The 25,079-nt window shown below is 41.0% G+C and overlaps 2 protein-coding genes across 3 annotated transcripts in view; one reads left to right on the top strand and one right to left on the bottom strand.

The window, feature by feature from the left end:
- Positions 1–25,079, bottom strand: part of znfl2a (zinc finger-like gene 2a) — a 135,439-nt gene that overhangs the window by 45,448 nt on the left and 64,912 nt on the right. The window lies entirely within an intron of this gene.
- LOC143724312 (stonustoxin subunit alpha-like) lies at positions 133–17,960 on the top strand. 2 transcript variants are annotated; one of them, XM_077217318.1, is made up of 5 exons: positions 133–458; positions 2,561–2,746; positions 9,266–9,466; positions 16,532–16,567; positions 16,749–17,960. In XM_077217318.1, the coding sequence occupies exons 4-5, from the start codon at positions 16,534–16,536 to the stop codon at positions 17,273–17,275; spliced, it is 561 nt and encodes a 186-aa protein (XP_077073433.1). In that variant the 5' UTR covers positions 133–458; positions 2,561–2,746; positions 9,266–9,466; positions 16,532–16,533; the 3' UTR covers positions 17,276–17,960. The 2 variants fall into 2 exon arrangements, with proteins under 2 accessions (XP_077073433.1, XP_077073432.1); XM_077217317.1 differs by lacking the exon at positions 2,561–2,746.

Here is a 25,079-nt window from a genome sequence, read left to right as displayed (position 1 = left end):
CATAATACATTTACGACTATCCAAAACAAATCGATGGATAGGCAAAACATATTTTTATATACTAAAACGGCTTGCCATACAGTTCTCGGTTCTGTCCTGGTAACTCGAGAACCACTGTACCTGTATGCTGGTAGTCCGCGCATGCGCAGTATCACTTCTCTCGGCATTTCTCAGTCAGGTCAGTGAACTGTTGGAGTTACTAGAGTAATATGTTCCGGGATATTGTTTTATTTCTGTCAGGAATGTCCGAAAGTGAGTAACATTAGAAAACTGTGCACCAGCGCTGACTCAAGACGCGAACTGTTTTGAACGATTTGGTGAACTGGTTCGACTGGTTCAAAAAAGAACGCTTTGTCCCGGACATCACTAATGAATATATTACAACACACCTTTGACTAAAAACTTCTGCGCTGATTCATCGCCCGATTCTTTCTTCCACATCTTGACACGCTCAGTCGGTGAGTAGCCTAACGTTACATAATATTCGCAGAAAAGGTACATAGATGTGTTAAAACAGTAGACAAATCAGTAAAACAGTAGACAGAGCAGATGACTTTAGTGGTCTATAAATCATAACAACAACAGTGAGAGATGAAGCTTTAAGTTCTCCGAACATAAGGGTCTGATACAGACTTTCTACAGCAAAGTCCTTGCAATCTTATTTACTCGATCTTATCTAGTCGATCGCTGAGGAGTTATGAAACTCAAGACTTGTTTTCTGTTTACTTTCACTTTGTAAGAAAGCAAAGGAGATCGTCGAAATGATGCAATCGCTTTAATTTTCTTATAAATCAACTTTTAATTGCGGTTCATCTAAGATCCGATGACCTCTATTATTATCATCTATAATATGGTGTGTGGAAAATAACAAAAACAGACAGTTAATGTTTCTGTCAATGGATGCAATGCTGGCTCCTCAATAATATATTACAACATGGAGAATCACAAAACATCAACACAACGATTACTCTTTGTAAACTTTGTTAATGCGTGTCATTTGCTCGAACATGACCAGTCATTTACGCCGTCATCATGCGGATGTTGATAGCTCTCTCTCTCTCTGTGTGTGTGTGTGTGTGTGTGTGTGTGTGTGTGTGTGAGTGTGTTGACCAAACAAACAATAAAAGGCTTTGATATTTCACAAAATCTGAAATGTATTCAATGAATGGTTTCTACAGCTTTTTTGTTTGTACTGTCTTTAATGGAAACCATATCATTTTCTACTTCTTTCAATACCACAGAAAAAAGAGGTTTCTGATTAATAAATGTACACGGATAAATATGAAACTTAACAAATATAATCAGAAGATTAATAATATATGCTTGATTTTCCAGACTATTTTCATATTTGAAAAAAAAAAACCCAACAAAAACAAATATTACATGTTTCTTTTGACAAAAGAAAGTTGCATTACAATTTGTTAATAATAAATTTATAAACTTTCCAGCGTAATCTCTTTGTTTATCGACAGTGCCAAAAAATATGAGGTACAGTTTCTGGTTGCAAAAAACAAAATGAACAATTTAAATCTATGTCTTTGTTAAACCTGGATAGAAAATGTTTAGCGGGGTAAATTTTAGGCAATGTCTTAAATTAAATTTCCTTCACCTTATTTGTAATAATATATTTATTATGTAACAGCCATACCTTACTCCAATTAATAGTTCCAATAAACCTTGATTGACCAATAGGGAATGACATGTGGTTTACACACAACTTCTTTTTGAAAAAGGGAACGTAATATCCTTATTATTTTTGCTTGTTGAAAAACGAATGTATCAGCTAGATGCAATCGAGACTCACGTTTAGAGTATGAAATAGCTCTACATAAAGAGACAGCACCCGAGCACCGGTTACAGAGGCACACTCTTTAGGGGAAACTGGGAAGTCGAAGTAGGAATTCATCAAACGTCATTAAATACCCTTGATAATTCAACAACTGTCCAACCAAAAGGATACGCTTGTCAAACCAAGTTTTTAAAAATATACTCTTATGCTTATACAAAATATTACAAATATTCCAGATGTAATAATTATGTGGTGAAAGGTGATGCTTATAAATGAACTTCCAAGGCAAAAGCTGACAGTTTAACGGGGAGTTTTTCCATTCTGTAATCACACATTAGCAAAAATGAAAGGCCACCAAGTTGGTCAAAAAACCATGTAGAAATCATATTCCACACAGAATTTGTAAATACTTTCAACCAGTTAATTTTGAAGGTGTATCTCAAAATAGAAAAATCTAAATAATCAAGGCCACCATTTTTATATGAATTAACAATTACAGATTTTCTAATATATGTTTTTTCCACAAAAAAGTTCAGCATTATTTGATCAGTTATCTTATTTATTTGATCATCTGAATGTAACGAGGTAGTCCCTCAGTGACCAAATATTAAATCTGTTCTTTACTTTTTTAATCACAGGGTCAAAATTTTGTGAGATTCTCTCCCGCTCATTTTTAGTAATAATCATACATAAAGTTGGAGCATCCTTTACAGGAATATATTCTGGCATGGAAACTTTTTAAAGCAAACAGTTTGCATTTCTGTAATGAAGGCAGAGCCCTGAGGCACTGGAGAACATTTCTATGAGCTTGACAGCTGACTGAATCTGATCCACATGTTAAGAAAAGAGCTGCGTCATCAGCCAACTGGCTCATCGGGACACTTCTCTTCAGCCTCGATTCCTTTATCTTTCATGATGTAATGAAGTGACAGAACGCCGAGCAACAATGAGAAAGAGGTAAACAGAAACTGGGCAACTCCTCTTTCGAGGTAACATCTTTGTGTAGTGCCATTATTTAATTTCACAGAAGTATTTCCACCTGCATAAAGAGTTTTCATCAGAAATAAGCCCCAAACCCAAAGTGTTCTGAACAGTAAAACATAAAAGTATGCTCAACAGAATCAAAGACTTTAAGTTTTTTATTATTTTAAGTTTAAAGCTATCATCTTTTATAAGGTCAGAGTACTCAATACGATCAAAAGTAAGTGATGTTATTAAACGGGTCTGTTTCGCATAAACCCAGATTGATTTTCATCAATAATGGAATCTAATACTAATTTGAACTTTTGGGCAAAGACATGAGCAAATATTTTATAGTTATTATTCAACAGACTAATGGGTCTCCAATTATCAATAAGCAACAAATCTTTCTTGGGCTTAGGAATCAAACAAAGGAAGTTGTAAACTTAGGAAGTTGTGTGCACTTTAATATTTCAGAGTATTCTTCAAAAAGAAGAATCTCAGAAAACTGCTTATAGAACTCAGTAGTACTTCCATCGTTCCCGGGTGATTTAGTACAGTTTAAACGTTCAATAGATTAATTCAATAGCTTAATTTCTGTAATAGTTATCGGGAAATCACATAACTTTTGGTCCTCTTAAGTCATTGTTTTTACATTCTTAAAATGTTTACAAATATATGTCATATGATGCTCACTGAATTTAGAAGTGTATACATTAGAGTAGCCTAATAATTATAGCAAATGGTAGAAATTATGTCAAAATAATCTGTAATAGATCCATTAATATTCATTTTAGAAACAGAATTTAGTTTAGCCCTCGACTTTTGAAGTTTAAAAAATAAATAAGCAGACATCTGCTCTCCATGCTCTCGGCAGATATACCATGACCGAATAAAGGCCAGTGCTCACATTCTGTATTATCAAGATCATTGTGCAGCAATCTCTGTCCTGCTAACAGCTAAACACTGGGAATCTTAGATTCCTAATGCCTAAGATTTCACTAACCACTTTCTCTTCCAGAACACGTTGTGATGTGTTAATTAATGTGCTACCAAACTTCCTAAAATATTTTAAGATCAACTTCCTCAAATAATTCCCAATTATGACTGAACAACCCTTCCTTTTTGGCCTTTTCAATTCCGGTTTAACTGCACTTAATTTAAGCAAATAACTATTAATTTTCCAGTATAAATGATACTTCTTACAATTTGTATTTGGAGAAATCTTAACTTTGATTAATATGGCCTTATGGTCAGTTAATGGTGTTGGCGTAACATTAACAAAAATATTGTTCCCATCAAAATGGATAGAGACATGCCAAAAAACAATCCTAGAACGTCTAGACTAGAGCCATCCTTCTTACTCCAAGTATACACAATATCATCTACATTTTTCTCTCTCCATATGTCAATCAGATCAAATATGTCCATAAACAATTTTAATTTAGTATTTAAATGTGAAGGTTGTCTTGGTGGCCACCTATCTATCTATTCATTTAAAACAACATTGTAATCCGTAAAACGAACAGGCCATCGAGACCTATGTTCAGGACTTTTGTGGACTCAGGCAGATTTTAATGACGTGGCTCTAAAGGAGATTTTTCGTTTCGGCTGAATGAACTGGTGTGGTCTCGATTGCCAGGGGGGAAAATTCATTTTTCCCTGGCCCAATACATTGACTATGCCTTGTTGCTGAGTGGTTCCTCATTTACTGTGGGTTTGCAGATGAGGAACCCCGGAATTCCACAGTACCCACCAAGCCTGAGTCACTTCACGTCATGCCTGCCACGTCTGAGTCTCTTCACGTCATGCCACGCCTGAGTCTCTTCACGTCATGCCAGTCTGAGTCTCTTCACGTCATGCCTGCCACGTCTGAGTCACTTCACGTCATGTCACGCCTGAGTCTCTTCACGTCATGCCAGTCTGAGTCTCTTCACGTCATGCCTGCCACGCCTGAGTCTCTTCACGTCATGCCAGTCTGAGTCTCTTCACGTCATGCCAGTCTGAGTCTCTTCACGTCATGCCTGCCACGTCTGAGTCACTTCACGTCATGTCACGCCTGAGTCTCTTCACGTCATGCCAGTCTGAGTCTCTTCACGTCATGCCTGCCACGCCTGAGTCTCTTCACGTCATGCCAGTCTGAGTCTCTTCACGTCATGCCACGCCTGAGTCTCTTCACGTCATGCCAGTCTGAGTCTCTTCACGTCATGCCTGCCACGTCTGAGTCACTTCACGTCATGCCACGCCTGAGTCTCTTCACGTCATGCCAGTCTGAGTCTCTTCACGTCATGCCTGCCACGCCTGAGTCTCTTCACGTCAATCCAGTCTGAGTCTCTTCACGTCATGCCAGTCTGAGTCTCTTCACGTCATGTCACGCCTGAGTCTCTTCACGTCATGCCAGTCTGAGTCTCTTCACGTCATGCCTGCCACGTCTGAGTCTCTTCACGTCATGCCACGCCTGAGTCTCTTCACGTCATGCCAGTCTGAGTCTCTTCATGTCATGCCTGCCACGCCTGAGTCTCTTCACGTCATGCCTGTCTGAGTCTCTTCATGTCATGCCTGCCACGCCTGAGTCTCTTCACGTCATGCCAGTCTGAGTCTCTTCATGTCATGCCTGCCACGCCTGAGTCACTTCACGTCATGCCACGCCTGAGTCTCTTCACGTCATGCCAGTCTGAGTCTCTTCACGTCATGCCTGCCACGTCTGAGTCTCTTCACGTCATGCCACGCCTGAGTCTCTTCACGTCATGCCAGTCTGAGTCTCTTCATGTCATGCCTGCCACGCCTGAGTCTCTTCACGTCATGCCAGTCTGAGTCTCTTCATGTCATGCCTGCCACGCCTGAGTCTCTTCACGTCATGCCAGTCTGAGTCTCTTCATGTCATGCCTGCCACGCCTGAGTCTCTTCACGTCATGCCAGTCTGAGTCTCTTCATGTCATGCCTGCCACGCCTGAGTCTCTTCACGTCATGCCAGTCTGAGTCTCTTCACGTCATGCCAGTCTGAGTCTCTTCACGTCATGCCAGTCTGAGTCTCTTCATGTCATGCCTGCCACGCCTGAGTCTCTTCACGTCATGCCTGTCTGAGTCTCTTCATGTCATGCCTGCCACGCCTGAGTCTCTTCACGTCATGCCAGTCTGAGTCTCTTCATGTCATGCCTGCCACGCCTGAGTCACTTCACGTCATGCCACGCCTGAGTCTCTTCACGTCATGCCAGTCTGAGTCTCTTCACGTCATGCCTGCCACGTCTGAGTCTCTTCACGTCATGTCACGCCTGAGTCTCTTCACGTCATGCCAGTCTGAGTCTCTTCATGTCATGCCTGCCACGCCTGAGTCTCTTCACGTCATGCCAGTCTGAGTCTCTTCACGTCATGCCAGTCTGAGTCTCTTCATGTCATGCCTGCCACGCCTGAGTCTCTTCACGTCATGCCAGTCTGAGTCTCTTCATGTCATGCCTGCCACGCCTGAGTCTCTTCACGTCATGCCAGTCTGAGTCTCTTCATGTCATGCCTGCCACGCCTGAGTCTCTTCACGTCATGCCAGTCTGAGTCTCTTCATGTCATGCCTGCCACGCCTGAGTCTCTTCACGTCATGCTAGTCTGAGTCTCTTCACGTCATGCCACGCCTGAGTCTCTTCACATCATGCTAGTCTGAGTCTCTTCACGTCATGCCACGCCTGAGTCTCTTCACGTCATGCTAGTCTGAGTCTCTTCACGTCATGCCACGCCTGAGTCTCTTCACGTCATGATGGCCGCCGCCACGCCAGAGTCTCGTTCCAAGATGGCTACGCCAGAGCCTCCACCCAAGAACATTTTTTGGGGGGCAGTAGGTACCTGATTAAGACCCCGCGCCTCCCTGGTCCCCTGAACTGTCGGATCCGCCCTGGCTTCCTGCACTGCTGGCACGCGCCAGGGCCCAGGTCCGCCCATGCCATGTCACGACCCAGGTCAGCCCATACAAGACATTTGTGAGGCAATTTTCTACAAGTGTGCAACTCTCATTGGATTAATTCACATACTGATTTGCGGATGAGCAAAATTTTTCTGTGACTTCACATTTTTTGATGCAGTTGTGTGAATGCGTTTTGGACCATATTCTACGGTGGCCGAGAAAACTCAACGTGCTGCAACTGAAGAAAATGCATGCAAATAGAAAAAAACACCCGCAAATTATTTTTTTATTTTAATTATTTAATATTTAATTATTATTTTATTATTTTATTAGCCGGGTTCGTCACTTATTTGGTTCCCCCGGAAACATTTCCGTTGTGGTCTGTGTTATTTGCAGCGCGTTTCTGTATTTGGTTGTGTTGTGAGTATTTGGAGTACACGTGTTTTGTGAAACTGATGAAGATTTTTTTTTTCTATTTGCATGCGTTTTCTTCAGTTGCAGCACGTAGATCTCTCGGCCACCGTAATATTCACTGCAGCGACTATAGCAAAAATGTGAGCGTATGTTTTCTTAATTTGTGATTTGTAGAATAGGATTTGTGCCCCTGCAATGAAAATTTTGAGAAGGTGTGACGTATTGTGTTTGTGGAAGAGAAAAAAGTCTACAAGTTTGCAACTCTTAGAACATTTCTCTCTGTGACTTCAAATTTACTGATACACATGTGTGGCTATTCTCTACAACTACAAATTTCACTGTCACAGGTGTTCAGTTGTTTTGCACCAAAAATACCTTCATATTAATCCGCGCTTTTCTTAGTGTCTTTTATGAAACAGCCCTCTGAACTGCACATGAGTGTGTGTGTGTGCTGTCTGTGTTTAAAATAAACTCATTTAAGACTTGCCGATTTAAACATTCAATAGCAAGACGCGAACGAGAACTCGCGCATGCTGTGAGAAGGTGTGTGTGTGTGCACTCATCTGAAGCGCGCACACATCTCAGACAGCGCACAAATATTGAGTTCTCTTTCAAGTCTTGCTTCAACAGACAAACTCACACAAACATCATATCAACATGTCTGTCATGATGAGTATCCCAGCAGACATAATCTGTTATGCCTTAAGTGAACTTATACAGTGTAGAGAGATAACGCATGTGTGTAAAGTATCAGTTTACTGTGCATTATGTCTTAAAGGGACAGCAGCCTAATATTCCTGCTGTCTGTGTTTTTAATGGTAATCAAACAAAAGACAAGGAAAACACTCACTGCTCTGGACTGAATAGCTTTTGCAACTTTAATAAGGATGAATCTTTAACCTATACAGTCAAATGTGCAATGTTATTTTACATTTTATTACTTTATTCGATTTCTGTACCTAGTAAGTAAAAAAATTATTATATAGCAATTTTAACACAACAATGCACGAATTGCTTTACACAATATGACAACACAATCATTTAAATAAATTAAGGAAGAGCTATACACACTACATAAAGAAACAAAAAATATCAAGACCCAAAATACACAGAAGACTTCACAAAATATTAAAAGGACGTCTATACAAGTACGTTTTCAGACGACATTTAAAAACAAACACACATTCAGAAGATCTAATAACTGGCAAACTATTCCAAACACTCTATCCCCTTTAGTTACAAATCTAGTTCTTGGAACAGCTAGCAGCTTATTGAAAGAAGATCTAAGACATCTCCCTGATTCATAAGGTTTCAGGAGCTCAGTTAAATTTATAGTTGCCAAACCATTTAAAGCTTTAAACTGTAAAATATTAAAATCAATCCTTAGATAAAAGAGTAACCTGTTTGTAAAAAAGCTAAAACCTTTGTACCTTAAAACCTTTGTAAAAAAGCTAAAATATGTGTAATATGATGAAATAACTTTGTTCTTGTCAGTATTCTGGCTGCAGCATTCTGCACTAATTGTAAACGCGATACAGTGCGATGGTTCAAAGAAGAGAACAGCATTAAAATAATCAAGGCGGGAAGAAATAAAAGCATGAATAAGAGCATGCATCATTAATTTACTATTTCTTTGCTCTGTTGTATTTGTTTGTGCTGTTGCTTGTAGTTAGATTATGTAGGCAGAGATGTAACAAGCACCAGAGTCAGTGACCATCATTTAGTTAGAACATTGTCCCATCTTTCTCATATGCAGGTGACTTACAATACCAAAGTAACAATTCAGAGTTTCAGTTTCTTCTCCTTAACCCAGATAACATACTTTTAAGTCATGAACTACATTACCCAAAATGCACCGCCGATTACTGACACGCATTTCAGTTTGTGCAGCACCGAATTAACCACTCGTGTCATCAAAAGAAATGGAAGGAAATGAAGATCAACATAAAAAAGCTTCCTCATAATTATGAAGATGAACAAAGGACATAGGACCTCTTATAGAAATACGACACAATCGCATGTTTAAAGCGAGACAGTTTATGCAACATATTAAACAAGAACCACCTTTAATTTAACACACAACATGGGTCAACAACAGTATTACCACCATATTTTGTTCTGATTTCATCATAACTTATATTTAATATGCTCTAGGAGCTTGTCTGATTTGATCATTGACAGAGACGCATACCTCTCTGTCCTTGAACCTGCAGAAGTCCCTAACTGGAGAAACTGTGCAGTACGAGTTGATTACCAGCAGGAGAAAGCAGATTCAGGCGCTCAGCAAGAGTGGATGATCATAAACACAGCTGATGAAGACTTTACTCTGACTGGATTGAAGTCTGGAAAGCAGTACTTGATCCGCTAAAGTAAAGTGGGAGTGAGTGAGGCCAGTGACCTTATACCCTCTTCAGGTAAGTGCCATGTGCACATTGTTTTGAATTAATCTATATTTACTTCATTCACAAAGTGAATGTTTGTATTGACATATTTCCTAACAGGTGTGTATATTAAGAAATGTGTAACATTTTATAATGGTTTCCCATTTGACTGTATATGAACATATTTCCTTCTTTCATGTTATTACAAATAAATGCAGAGTATATTATGTATGTAACATCAAATGTGTGCTACTATACTTATGTCAGGGTTGGGGTGATGAAAGGAGCGAGGACTTAAAAAGACAGGAGAATAGGCTTTTATTCATTATAAAAATAAAACAAAACAAAAACTATAACCCAGTATAGCTCATAAACCCTGAGTCTCGATCACCCCCCGGTGGCTGGTCCCAGTATAGCTCGTAAACCCTGAGTCTCGATCGCCCCCCTGTGGCTGGTACCAGTATAGCTCGTAAACCCTGAGTCTCGATCGCCGCCCTGTGGCTGGTACCACTATAGCTCGTAAACCCTGAGTCTCGATCGCCCCCAGTGGCAGATCCCAGTAGAGCTTATAAACCCTGAGTCTCAATCGCCACCAGTGGCTGATCCCAGTATAGCTCGTAAACCCTGAGTCTCGTTCGCCCCCAGGGGCTGATCCCATTAGAGCTTATAAACCCTGAGTCTCAATCGCCCCCAGTGGCTGATCCCAGTAGAGCTTATAAACCCTGAGTCTCAATCGCCCCCAGTGGCTGATCCCAGTAGAGCTTATAAACCCTGAGTCTCGTTCGCCCCCAGTGGCTGATCCCATTAGAGCTTATAAACCCTGAGTCTCAATCGCCCCCAGTGGCTGATCCCAGTAGAGCTTATAAACCCTGAGTCTCAATCGCCCCCAGTGGCTGATCCCAGTAGAGCTTATAAACCCTGAGTCTCGTTCGCCCCCAGTGGCTGATCCCAGTAGAGCTTATAAACCCTGAGTCTCGATCGCCCCCAGTGGCTGATCCCAGTATAGCTCATAAACCCCACCTCCCCATGAAGTCGAATGAAATGCGATGGAATCTAAACAATCAAATTACACTTTACTTCCGGCTTAGTACTGCGCAGACTCGGGTTCCACATGAGTAAAGTGTTCCAGGCATTTACAGTGTTTTACAGACACAATGAGAAATGCAACAAAAAATAAGTAATAATGATAAAGACAAAGTCACAGTTGTGTGATATAGCCTCAAGCCAAAAAAAAAAAAAACAAGACAAGATTGCAAGTTCTTGTGTTGTTTAACTTACACTTACCTACAAAGATATTTGGTGTGATTTTACCCCTAAGTGAAGAATGAAAAATAACTTGGCTTGAAGTATACAGAGCCTTTAAGACATGCTTTTCTGCAACACATAACTTACATTTTACATACATTTTATTTAATCTGTAAATGTTATGAATTAAAGGTCATGTGCATATTTCCATTTCACACGCCAGTTTGTCATAACAGCAACTGAGTAATTGAACTTGAAATTGAGAGAGATGCGCTCAATAAGTTGTAAAGGTACGCAAGGAATTTTATGTTTTAATAAAAACGTCTCAGGTTGCGTATCTAACCCTGGTTCCCTGAAGAGGGAACTCAAGCTGTGCGTGATTGCGTCGTGAAGCACGTGTTTAATCAGTCCAATGGTGTGATGAGACGTCATAGGCGGGTGACGTCATAGACCAGAAAACTATAAAGCACACCTGAAAAAAGACCACGTTAGTTCTGATAGGCAGAAGCAAGTCGATCACAGGCATGCAGGGAGTATGGCAGGGCGGCATAGCGTCTCGTTTCCTCTTCAGGGAACCAGGGTTACACACGTAACCTGAGATGTTCCCTGTCAAGGGAACTCGAGCTACGTCAACATGCTGTGGGAACACTTTTCCCACGACCCCAAATTAGCAAATGCCTGTTCCTGTTCCAGTTTCCACAACTGGAAGGACAAGGGTGATAAATCGTGCTCCCTGCTTGGGACAATAGGTCCCTCCTGATCTTAATCTTCATCGGAGAGCCGTCTAGAAGGAACACCAGGTCCGAGAACCAAACCCGGGCTGGCCAGTACGGGGCTACTAGTAACAGACAGGCTTCTTCCCGGCGAACCTTTTTCAGGACTCCCGGAAGCATCGATATCGGAGGAAAAGCATACATGGTGTAGCCTCGGCCACACCTGAACCATCACATCCAGCCCCAGAGAAGCTGGATGCTTGAGAGAGAACCACATAGGACAATATGTTGTATCTGACGATGCGAAAAGGTCGCCTTGACCGAAATTCTCCCAAATGAGCTTCACCACCTCGGCGTGAAGTCAACATTCCCCGGGTCTCAGCCCCTGCTTTGACAGGATATACACTCCCTGATTTAGATGCTGATATACTGCCCTGAGAGACAGTAATTTCCACTGGATTTGATGAGCCAGTTTGCATAGGTGATCTGACCTCAGACCCCCCTGATGGTTGATATAAGAGACCACCGATGTGTTGTCCGTGTGGACAAGCACATGGTGACCTCTCAGGTCTGGCAGGAAGTGCTTGAGAGCTTGAAATACCGCCATCATTTTTAGCCAATTTATGTGCCAAGAAAGAAGGTGGTCCTGCCATAGACCTATCGCCAAGCGACCACTCATGATCGCCCCCCAACCGATCAGGGAAGCATCCGTCGTTAGCGTTACACTATGACAAGAAGCCCCCAGCACTGGGACTTGGGCGAGGAACCAAGGTTTGTTCCACATGACTAAAGCACGTAGGCATCGCCGCGTGATCTTGATCATGATCCTCGGAGAAAACCCCTTGGTCCTGAGCCATCACTGCAGGGGTCTCGTGTACAGGAGGCCAAAAGTTATTATGTTCGACCCAGCTGCCATGAGACCCAACAGTCCCTGAAACTGTTTCACAGTGAGTGACTGGCCTAGTTTAACCCCATTTATGGCTGAGAGAATCGAATAGGTGCAGGTGACAATTGGCCCGCATCGCTGTCGAATCCCATACCACACCTAGAAAAGTGGGGACGGGACGGGAGGAACAAACTCTCCTTGGCGTTGAGCCTCAACCCCAGCATCTTTATGTGGGACAGAATGACATCTGGATGCCGCACCGCCATCTGCTCGCACTGAGCTAAAATCAACCAATTGTCGATGTAATTCAACATGCGGATGCCCTGGAGTCTCAGGGGAGCCAGTGCTCCATCCACGCATTTCGTAAAAGTACAGGGGCGATAAACCTTAGCCGAATGGAAGAACCAGATATTGGTACACTTCGCCCCTGAAAGCAAACCTCAGGAACTTGGACTACTGTAATTCATTGTATTTGGGTCTTCCTCAATCATCGCTTGCTCGACTCCAGATGGTGCAAAATGCAGCTGCAAGGCTGCTGACCGGGACAAAGAAATACGATCATGTCACCCCCATTTTGGCTTCGCTTCATTGGCTCCCGATCCATTTTAGAATTCAGTTTAAAATTCTGTTGTTTGTTTTTAAAGCTCTTAATGAACAAGCACCATTATATATTAGACTCCTCTGTCATCCACTAGATCTTTAAGATCGTTAGACAGGGCTCTTTTATTTATCCCACGCTCCCGTCCAAAATCTAAGGGAGATAGAGCTTTTGCTGTTGCCGCCCCACGTTTATGGAACCAATTGCCTCTGGATATCCGCCTTGCACCTTCAATTGCTATTTTTAAATCTAAATTGAAAACTTATTTTTATTCCCTGGCATTTTAAATTTCTTCTGATGCTATTTCTGTCTGTTCGGTTTGGTTTGGTTGTTTTGTGTTTTTTTCTCTGTGCAGCACTTTGGATAGCCCAGCTATGTGTAAATGTGCTATATAAATAAAATTTACTTACTTACTAACTTGCTGTGATGTGGATGGATGGATACATGGAAGTAAGCGTCCTTCAAGTCTATCGTGTCAAAGCAGTCCTCGGACTGAATCTGTGACACAATCTGTTTGAGTGTAAGAATCTTGAACTTGAGTTTCTGAACCCTGCGGTGTAGTTGGTGCAGATCTAGAATAGGACGCAACCCCCCATCCTTTTTTGGAGCAATGAAGTACCGGTTGTAAAACCCTGACTCCCTGCTGGGAGGAGGGACCCTTTCTATAGCCCCCTTTCGTTGAAGAGTCTGTACTTCCTGCTCCATAACCAGAGCCTGCTCAGGGTCCACCACTGAAGGAAGGACCCCTAGAAATCTGGGTAGATGAGAACCAAACTGATTCTGTAATCATTTTCTATTGTAAGCAGGACTCAATGAGATATATTTGGCAGTAGCTTTCACGCTGCCAGAAAATCTACTAAAGGAACCAGTCTCTCGAGACTGGCCTCTGGATTTGGTCGAACAGTCACTTCGGTTCCCTGAAGCGGTTTACCGGCAGGGAACAACCAAACTGACTGTTCTACGACCCTCCTTGGAGGATCATTGAGATGTGCAAGGAACAACAGAACTGATTGCTTTACGATCCTCCTCAGAGAGTCGCCCCCCAGAGGGCGCCAAGGACAAAAGGGCACCGTCTCTCCCATGAAGGAATCCGCGAAGGCTTGAGCCGCTTCTTGAACTAGGAGTTTTCTCTTAAAAGTAATTCACAACGCCTTTCAGACCTACTCTTAGTAAGGAAAAATGACAACTCCTAAACTGCGAGTGAGTCTTCGTTTGCTATGGATGACGTTTCCTTGCAATGATCACGGTGATTGGTTGTTAGATGACAGGGCCATCATGCGGAACATAACACACAGACGCAACAAATCATGGAATTACGACATCTAAATATGTCTGTGTCCTACACAAAATAATAATAGTAATGTCATCGAAATGCATATATAATGACATGTTTGTGCAGGCCCCAGTGAAGTGTAATTCTAAAAAGGCAGAGAGAGAGAGAGAGAAAAGTGGTGAATTCAATTAAATTAAATTAAGGTAGCCTAATACCCTAATGAAACCTCCACTTGCCTAATAATGAAAAACGACACTTGCATTAACACTTGCTTGGTTAATTGACATCCTATTAGTATGGAAGCTTGTTTCCGCCACAGCATGAAAAATAAAAAAGGTAATTGCGATTGTAATTTTTTTTGTAATTGCGACTCACAATTGCGAGATATGAAGTCAGAATTGTGAGAAATAAAGTCGCAATTGTGAGATAAAAAGTCGCAATTACCTTTTTTATTTTTCATTCTGTGGTGGAAACAAGCTTCCATAGCCTAAGCAAGGAAATGTTGCTCCTATTGAAGTAATGTAATAGTTGAATGACGGTGGATTATGAACTCGCCAAACAGAAAAGAAAGCTCAACTGGACGCAGGATGAGTTACTGCTGCTGGCCCAGTTGGTGCTGAAATTATTATTTTTTTTAAATAAAAGGGAAATTTGACAGAATTCAAGTAAAACTAAGCGTGATACATGGGAGAGTATTTGTTTGCTGATCAATGCAGTATTCCCGCTTGTGTTGCAGACCCCGGACGACTGCGAGGCGGTGGTATGCGCTACAATCCTTTGTGAATAGGTCTTAGTGAGGAGTCCTCTCGACTTCTTTTTAGCTGTCCCAGACTTAGGTGCTACTTTTAGGGCTAAAATGCTTTGTGAATTACTCTTAGTGAAAAAAATTAGGAGTCCTAAAGTTAGGAGTGACACGCCCATTATTTTAAAGAGTTGCTCCTAAATTCGCCAGTTAGGAGCTACTTTTAGCCTTAAAATTCTTTGTGAATACGTCCCTGATTCTATAATTTAGTTATTTTACAAAATGTACAACTCTGGACAATGTAGTTTATATTGTACATTAAACATTGATGGAACTGTAGATCATACAAAATACGTGTAATTTAAAGCTTTGTTTATTGCTGGTAAATTATCTGAGATGCATAACCAGCATGATATCTGAGAAAAGGTTTTTCTTAAAATAATCTTTAAATTGCAAGAAATGACAAGGCAATTGTAAAGGGGTAAAACCTGCAGAATGGGAATAAAACGGTTCAACCTGGCGAACTGAAGGTGAGAAGAGATCCACTCATCAAACTCTGGGTCACTTCTAACACCACTAACATGGGCCTAATGTACTACTGTAAAATCACCCATTTAAATACTGCTGATTCTATCGATACCAAGGGTCAAATGAACATCTGATTTTAGAGATACGTTTTAACAAATCGAAGAGATATGTTTTTGTATTTAATATCTGTTTTTTAACCAAACATCATTGATGTTTAATAATGAGAACTTACATGTGGTTTCCATATAAAGAGGTCCAAGAATAAAACTCAATTCCATTCAATCGAAATTCCCTTCTACAATTGCCATGTTATTTCTCACAATTGAATGCTTTGAAGGGTTGAGTCACAAACGGTTGAGACAAAGATGAGAAATGGTAAAATTTTATTAAACTTAAACTCACAAACAAAATACTCAGGAAACTTAAACAAAAAATATATGTAAGAATAGTATTAATAACTGAATCATGGATGTTTTCTCGGCACACACACACACACACACACACACAAAAACGTGATTATGGCTTGTCTACACGCTTCTAGTCTGCCGCTCTTAATAAAGTTCTGAGAAAAGATCATTTTACAAAAAAAAATGTCTGATATTATAACAACCACACGGACTGGAGGGCTCAGAGAATAGTACACCAGAATGACAGTTATCACACAGTTCTTTATTACGGCTTAAAACATAGCACAATCTCAGCTTGTAGAATCACACGTAGTAGATGAGCTCACGTCAGCCGGGAGGATTCCATTTGTCAAATCAGTCAACTCAGTCCATCAGGTGCAGCATAATCTCTGCTCGGTTCCGGGGTTCCCGGGGCTCTTGTCACTTTTATTTGTGCCGATCAGGAGCTCCCCTAACGAGAGTTGTACCCCTTACTATCTAACACATTTACCCATTAAGCAGTTCTACAGAAGCCAGATCAAATATGGTGACATGTCAATATTATCAAACCCTCAGTAGTGGTTGTGTCAGGATTTGGGCTCTGTAAACAACAGAGACATTTCTAAATATATTGTGTTGGAGGATTTCTGCATGTGTTAGCAATGGATGCAGGATAGTTTCCTCTTGACATGATAATCACACTCTTCATGTCTGTTGATTTCCACAGTCATGGCTCCCAAGACCAGGAGCGAGTTCCTTCAATGTAAGTCAGAAAACAAGCAGAAAAACTCACTGTGTTCATGTCCTTTCTGAAGAAGCTGACAGAAGAGTTTTATAGTTGATCACGTACATGATGATTAAACTGTGCTGATATATTGAACATGAATAGTTCAGCTAAGATCAGATTCATAATTCCTGATTGTGATGTGTTTTATCTCCATCAGATTCCCATCAGCTCACTCTGGATCTGAACACAATGAATAAACACCTCAGTCTGTCTGAGGAGAACCGAGTGATTACAGGCAATTTCACAGAGCTTCAGTCGTATCCTGATCATCCAGACAGATTTGATTGTCATGAGCAGGTGTTGTGTAGTGAGAGTGTGTGTGAACAACGCTCTTACTGGGAGATTGAGTGGCGTGGTGGTGTGTGTATATCAGTGTCATATAAGAACATCAGCAGGAAGGGATGGGGTGATAAGTGTGGGTTTGGATTTAATGATCAGTCCTGGAGTTTGGACTGCACTCCCTCCGGTTACTCATTCATACACAATAACAAAGAGACTAAACTCCCAGTAAAGCCCATCAGTCGTAGAATAGGAGTGTATGTGGATCACAGTGCAGGAACTCTGTCCTTCTACAGTGTCAACAGAGACACAATGAGCCTCATACACACAGTGAAGACCACATTCACTCAGCCGCTCTATCCGGGGTTTTATGTTTTTCTTGGATCATCAGTGAAACTGTGTTGATGAATGAGAATAGACTGTAGAGAGATTCTACCCATAATGCTTTGAGCTGCATGATAAATCAGTAACAGTGAGATATTACAGAGTCTCTTTTCTCTTCATTACATTAATAACACAGCTGAACGTCTGTCACTGAAAAATCTGGTCAGAATTACTGTGTGTAATAAATCCTCATATAGACATTAGTGTGTGTGAAGGTGTGTATCTGCGCTTTTCTCAAGCTCTGTTTGTGTTGATGAAGATCAGATTTAGTTTTATAGTAGTCACATCAATCATTTATAATTTATGTGGAATTGGGATTTGTTAAACATATTTTAATCCATGTTTATTTTAGAGGTTCAAGCACTAACGCTGCTGCAACATTATTGTATTTGTACTATTTTGCCAGTCATTCTTTAAAATAAAAAATAAAAAATGAATAAAACTGATACATCAAAGCACTGTAATGATATTAACATTTGTATTGACCTGTATCTGCTGATGATGATACACACAGGATATCCTGAGGAAAGACACCAGCAAGACGCTCCAATCCGGCCACAGGGGGCGCTACATCTGACCAAGACCCAATGAACTTAAACATAATGCTTATTTAGGTCTGAAGAACTCTGTTACAACTCGATCTTTTGCTCATCCTTCTCGTAAAAATGAATCTCCATTTCCTCAATAAACAAATATTTGATACACACTGTGAAGTCCTCGTCCTCAGTTAGGAACCTGGGTGTGCTCTTTGATACCAATCTTTCATTTGAAAGTCACGTGTCTAGTATCTGTAAAACCACATTTTTTTCGTCTTAAAAATATATCTAAATTATGTCAAATGCTCTCCATGACAAATGTGGAACGATTAGTTCATGCGTTCATGACATCAAGGCTAGATTATTGTAATGCTATTATGGGTGGTTGCCCTGCACGCCTAATAAACAAACTACAGCTGGTCCAAAAGCATTGGCTCCCTATTAAACATTGTATACATTTTTAAATATTGCTGATTACTTACAAAGCACTAAATGGTTTAGCTCCCCAGTACTTGAGCGAGCTCTTAACGCATTATAGTCCTTTACGTTAGGGCTGGGCGATATGGCCCAAAAAAATTATCACGATCATTTTTTATATTAGTCGATATCGATAATTATCACGATAAATGTCAAATCTTTATTTCTTTCAAGTTTAAAGGCAGATTTTTGCTCCTAAGTGAAAGTTGTAGAAACCAGAACATTAATTGTGGTTTTAAACTACTCTTTATTGTCAGAACATTTCATGACAAACACTTGCCAAACAGGTGAACATTTCACAAATCTGAAGTAGAACATTCAAACATTTGTCATTTTTCCTTAACAAAATAAGGGTTAGGGTTAGGGTTAGGTTAGGCAGCATCGGCACTGATCCTCAACGAACTTGTCTCCATACGCGTGATGACTCCAGTCTTCAACCAGATGAACTGCATAATATAATGTTCCGATCCAATCTGACCTCTGACCTGTAATGCCTGAATCATAATCATACACTGTTCGTTCATTGGCCAGAGGAGGACTGCCCCCCGACTGAACCTGGGTTCTCCCAAGGGTTTTTTCTCCATTCTGACACTGTTTTGGTTCCTTCACTGTCGCCTTTCTTCGCCTTTGTCGCCATTGGCTTTTGGCTTGCTTTGTTGGGGACATTTCATTTTATATTTAAAAAAATTATTATAACATTATTTTCCTGTAATCTCTGTAAAGCTGCTTTGAAACAATCTGTATTGTAAAAAGTGCTATATAAATAAAGGTGACTTGACTTGACTTGATATCTCAACAGGCTATGCGTTAACAAGGCTGCTTCTCCGCTACTTCGTCAGACTTTAACAGTCTCTTTTTAGTCTCCTCCACATCAAACTTCACTTCTATTGATACATCGTCTCTGGACACATATAACTTCAATTCTAATTTTTTCCAATTAGATAAATCAAACACTCAAATATCTTTGGAGGGATCTGAATCTCGTCTGCTCTGCCAATTAGAGAGAGCGCGAACGAAAGATTAGAGCCAACCGCATGCTAAATCCAGAGAAAAAAAACACTACTACACAACATCCATAACAACTCTCATTGGTCGGTCCTCCCAAAAGCAAATTATTTTAATTGGCTGTTTTAATACTCATGTAAATAACTAATAAAAATGAAAATAAAAAATAAAAATGTTCTGCTCATTCATTTAATTCAATCATGTGTTAATGCTTGTAGTAACCTGGGTTACACAAGACTATATGTCTGGCGCTATATTATATATATAGTATAGACTATGGCGCCAATATGGCAAGCCTAACATGTCTAAATCAGAAAACGTTTTTCCTCTCTCACTACCCTCGATGGTGGGGTGGCAGTGCTACTCTAGGCCACCTCTTCACTGCATATGATGGCCACCCTGAAACTATGGAAGGCCATTTACCCTTTCGAATGACAAGGTTCGAAAGGGTACGAGTAGGTCATATTGGTTGCGCCTCATTGGCCCACCCAGACCTGGTTCTCCAAACTTGTACTCCTCGCGACAGCACCTCCCTGGCCAATTCCTCTGAGGAAGGACCTTCTTTCTCAGAGATGGGGCACCCTAGTCCCGATCTTTGGCACCTCCTTGTGTGGCTCCAGGACGGGACGAGGCAGGTTTGAGTACCCTACCACCAGCGGTGGTGGCTACCTCTTCCCCTAGAGCATCGTCCACGAGACACGCCTACGCGTTGAATTGAACCACTTCGTTGAACCTCTCACCGAGAAGACCCCAGGATATGCCCGATCAGTGTCGTGCTTTCCTTCCTGCATTATGGGTTGGAGCGAAGGCTGTCTCCCTCCACCCTGGAAGTGTACGTTGCCGCTATCGCCGCACATCACAACGCAGTCGGAGGTAAGTCCGTGGGAAAGCACGACCTGATCATCAGGTTTCTGAGAGGAGCGAGGAGATTCAATCCTCCTCACCCTCCTCTCGTTCCCTCTTGGGACCTATCAGGGGTTCTAACTGCCCTGCAGAGTGCTCCCTTTGAACCTCTGCAATCAATGGAGCTTAAGTTTCTGTCAATTAAGACAGCGCTCCTTGGTTGCATTGGCCTCCATTAAGAGGGTAGGGGACCTCCACGTATTTTCCATTGACAAAGCGTGCCTGGAATTCGGGCCGGCCTATTCTCAAGTGATCCTGAGATCCGGCCTGCGATCGATGTAGGCTAGCTAGTTACTCAGCCTTCTCTGCAGCCTACTGTACATGCAAAAAAACTATTTTCAAAATTATGAAATTGAGATACAGTATATTGCTGTAAAGATGTGATGTTCATGATGTGTTTTTCCCCCTTTCTTTCCAGAGAAAGCATGCAAGTCACTTGGAAAGATATAATGCTCTGACAGCCCCTCGAAAAAGAAAAAGCTGAAAACCCAGTTCCCTCCACTTCCAGACAACTGAAATCAGGAGAAACGAAGATTGTGAATCAAACAAAGGTAGACAACGTAGTCATAGATTTTGTAATTCAGAGTCTTCAACCATTTGAAGAACATGGTAGAACAGCCTGCGTTTCATGCTTTAGTGCAAGAGCTACAGCCTAATTCACGTGTGATGTCCAGAACTACATTGCGCCTGAAAATAGAAGAGGGTGCCCAAGAAATGAAGAGAAATATTAAACAAGCAATGTCCTCCATTGAATTCATTGCCACAACGACTGACTGTTGGAGTGCAAGAAGGAGAGGATTTCTCGGGGTCACTGCCCACTGGGTGGATCGAGATTCATTGAAGAGGTGTTCTGTGGCACTTGCTTGCCGGCGGATTAAAGGGCCACACACTTTTGATGTGTTGGGCAGTGCATTGAATGACATCCGTTCCGAATTTGGCATAGAGAAAAAAATAGTTAGAACCACCACAGACAGAGCCGGCCCGAGCCTTTTGGGGGCCCTAAGCCGAATTTGACTTGGGGGCCCCCTCCCACTACGCGAAGTCACCTGTGCTTGACAATTATTGACACAAATGTCACGCAATAATGATACATTATAAATGAATACAAAATAGATGCCTACTTAAATAAAAAAGTTGAAACTTTTACTTTACTCTTTCACTAACTCTTTGACACTTCTTAAAACAAACTGTCTCAAAACGTATATAAAATAAATTATTTGCAAAACATAATGACAAAAGTGAGACATCAGAAACATAATAAGAACAAGGGTTCAACAATGACAATTATTGTTGAAAACTGTCAAAAATATTATTATTATTTCTCTACTGTCTCAATACAGTGTAAATGTCCTCAAAATCTTTTTTATTATTATTATTGTAACAGACTTTGTTGGATTGTACATGACAGAATCCAACAAAGTCTGTTACTATAATACGGGTAATGTACTGGCGCTCGTTGTATGTGTGTATGCAATCTATTTTTCCCCTCGGGGCTTGCCGTAGATAGGAATGGGTCGTGCGCACTTGGTACTGGAGTGTCGCGGGTTTTTGGAGTTAGTGATCTGATTTTTGGTATAATAAAGTGGAGAAGAGTTCAAACTGCTATGTTTATTATTTATTCAAACTGCTAACCTTACACCTAGAAGGTTAAGTTCCCCTGCGGCTATTTTCTCCAACTGAAACCGATACCGTGACTATGCGCAGTTGCGCACGAATTGTCTATGCACTCGCGAGGTGACAAGATTATGCGCATGACTTAAACGCTGGCAGACACAGCAGCAGTTGTTGGCAGGTATATTGATCATGAAATCAGAATTTTCTTGTCTTGAATTATTCATTCATATTCATTCATTCATTTATGTCACTTGTTTAAGTCATCTAAAAAAAACAAAAATTTAAACTCGATTGGGGGGCCCCAAGCAGCCGCTTAGTTCGCTTATGCCTTGGGCCGGCCCTGACCACAGACAATGGGTCCAATTTCATAAAGGCATTTAGAGAATATGGAGAACAACAACAAGATGAGAACAATAACTGTGCCTCCAGTGAGACTGAAGAGGATGCTTGCAGTGATGATGATGAACAGGAAGAGGAAGGTGTTACTGTTGACTTCATTGAGGTAACAGCGATCCTAATGGAATGTAGGGTATGGACCAATCAGACACATACTATTTATTCATTATATACAAAGGTTTATGAAACTCCTCACACAGCCCAAATGAACAAACACAAGTGAAGGAAACAGTGTCATGTTACAGGGCATGATAAGGAGATTTTACGACCTCCGAGGAATGTGGCCACATACTCAAGAGAGAGACTATGAAACAGAAACCCTCTTTAAAACAGACTTTGCTGCGTTAATCATAGACTAACTGATCTATAAATGAACATGCATAAAACTGTGAAAGAAACAGTGTAAATGGTTTACTGTCTCGTGTACTATTAGGTATATATTATGGTATGTATCCTGGTATACAACCAACTAACGATCAATGTAACCTCACCTGTATAATGCCTCCTACCTAAATAATCCTCATTTAATGACTCACACTTTGATGTACATCACCTTCTTCTAGAATGCAGTGTGGATGTGTTTATAGCTATCTGAGCATTAATGAAGGTATAATCATGCTAGGGACAAAGATCCGTAAATCAACTAAGAGCCACTTTCCCTCTCAGACATGTCCCCTTTCTGATTGGTCGAGTTCAACCCTTAGGGGAGGATCTTCCCCAGGCCTTATTAGAGACAGTCCACATGTGACCTCCCTCTCTTAGTTTTTTCATCCAGCCGCAACACTGTTCTGGTGAGACTGGGGAGCCCCCTCCACGGGGGCCCCAGGGCCCAGCAGGCCTCGATTCCAACCAGATCCGGCCTCATGGAAAAGAGAGAAGACTCTCTCACAAAGAACCAAGGACAATCTCAGGAGTTTTGGAACAAAGACTCCAACCAACAAAGACTCCAACCAACAACGACTCCAATCACCCATCCTTTTGACTTCCTCACTTCTCCTGGGTGCTCGGCGTGGCCTCAACAGAGTCCCAGGCCTTGCCCAAACCAGCCATGCGGTCCTGGAGAAAGAGAACGCTCAACCAACTTCCACTTGACACTGCCGGAACCATCAACGACTTCAATTTTCAACAACTTCAAGAATTGTTCCCATTACAAATGCAAGTATTCAATTCAATGAAATGTGAAAATGAAATTCTGATGGTTCTTCTCATAGACCCTCTTCCGGTTTCCAATTTCATCCTATCACTAACCTATTTATGTATTCATGTGTGTATGTTGTTTAGTTTATTTATATTCATATAAATATCTATATTTAGTTAATAAAACTTGTACATAATATGTATTTGGTTCTGTTTTGTTTGCAATACAAGTCACTTTACGATCACGGTTTTTGCTACTGGCTCAAAGTACTGTACAGGCGAAGAAATAATTATTCTTCTGTGGCCATGGAAGATACCCTTCTCTTAGAATAAATTAATAATCAAAAGAGTTCGTTGGAAGAACTGATTAATTGATTGTAATATTAATTCAGCCACATCAAGTTAATCCAATTAACTGACCCAAATATTTAGAATTAATAATAACAAGATATTATTGATTATTAATATTTCCAAAAAGCTGAGTTCCTTACATAATGGTGGAGAATTTTAAGGCATCGTATTAAACATTGTATGCAAGCAGACAGTAATCAATCATATGTTGTCCCATAAGTTTTATTAACATCTCATACATGCACGTACAAGTTTCTGAGTAAATCAGCAAAACTATAGCTTGAATATGCCTTCCTACGAATGGCAGAAAGTTCACAAATGCTATAATGCATATTTAAATCGTACGATAAGAAACTCCTGATATTAGCGAAGAAAGCCTAATTTCAGATATAAATCGAGCATAAGCCTTCTCTGACGAAGAAATCTCAGATTAGCCGCGCGCATAAATGGTACCAGAACTAATTAACCTGATATGGACGAAGAAATCTCCATTTTCAGCATTTTTGAATGTGATCTGAGCGATGTTCCTCAATCACCGATTAAGGCCTTATTATGCGTTACGTCATTGTATTCATATTAAACCGCTGAAGCGCTCATATGAAACAATCGCGTCGAATTAGTGGTATAAATTCTAGCTTAGCTAACTAGTAATTTGCCATTGTCTGTGAAAGAACGGTGCTGTTTTGATTTGTTAAAAACAGTCACTCACACGCAACGTCGTGTCTAAGCGAGAGACTCAGTGCAAACTGTCAGCACAGCTCGATCGCTGCTCCGAACGATCTGTGTTGTTGGTTGGCATTGCGTCCGGAACGCGAGCAGGCGTTCCTATCTAGTTTTTCTGACAACAGCACCAATCTCACAGACCCTCGTGTAAACAAGCGACGGTTGTAGCCAATAGCTCCCTCAATCCTAACTTACACGCATGACTTACAAGTAAAACCCTCTACCTCGAGTGATAGTTTTAGCACCGCCTAAAAACTTAGACACGTTAGAGCGTAAAGTGTAACCTTAAACCAAAGACTATAGATTTTGCGTGATTTGAACTGAGTGATTTGAACACGAGTAATGAGAGTCAAAGCTCTTCGAGGCTTTGAATCAAAGGAGTCAACTGAGTCACAAATGACTCTTTGTTTGAAGCGCCCTTGCTGGCGACCCCTGCTGGTCGAAACAGTGGAAGTGTAGCGGAAACTCAAATCAACGGAACACCTTTTACAAACCAATCGCAAAGGTTTTATCAAAAGGTGTAATCAGGTAATGGCAATCCGCGAGCTACCTAATATCGTTTAATATGAGGTGTCTTTCAAGGCATAATATCTTAGTAAACCGTAGGGCTCGTTTTATGAAAGCTTGACTTGAAAGTCAATCAGACCCTTTATCAAATGCGTCATTAAATGTGTACGAATCTA

This window comes from Siphateles boraxobius, unplaced genomic scaffold, assembly GCF_051911475.1.
Source record: "Siphateles boraxobius isolate OS27281-9 unplaced genomic scaffold, OSU_SipBor_1 72, whole genome shotgun sequence".
Classification (NCBI taxonomy): domain Eukaryota; kingdom Metazoa; phylum Chordata; class Actinopteri; order Cypriniformes; family Leuciscidae; genus Siphateles; species Siphateles boraxobius.
This window is presented reverse-complemented; position numbering and strand designations above follow the sequence as displayed.

Excerpts from the sequence above, each read along its gene's own strand:
- LOC143724312 (XM_077217317.1), top strand. The coding sequence starts at position 16,534 with ATGGCTCCCAAGACCAGGAGCGAGTTCCTTCAAT. Across the intron at positions 16,568-16,748 it reads CAGGAGCGAGTTCCTTCAAT|ATTCCCATCAGCTCACTCTG; the intron begins GTAAGTCAGAAA and ends TATCTCCATCAG.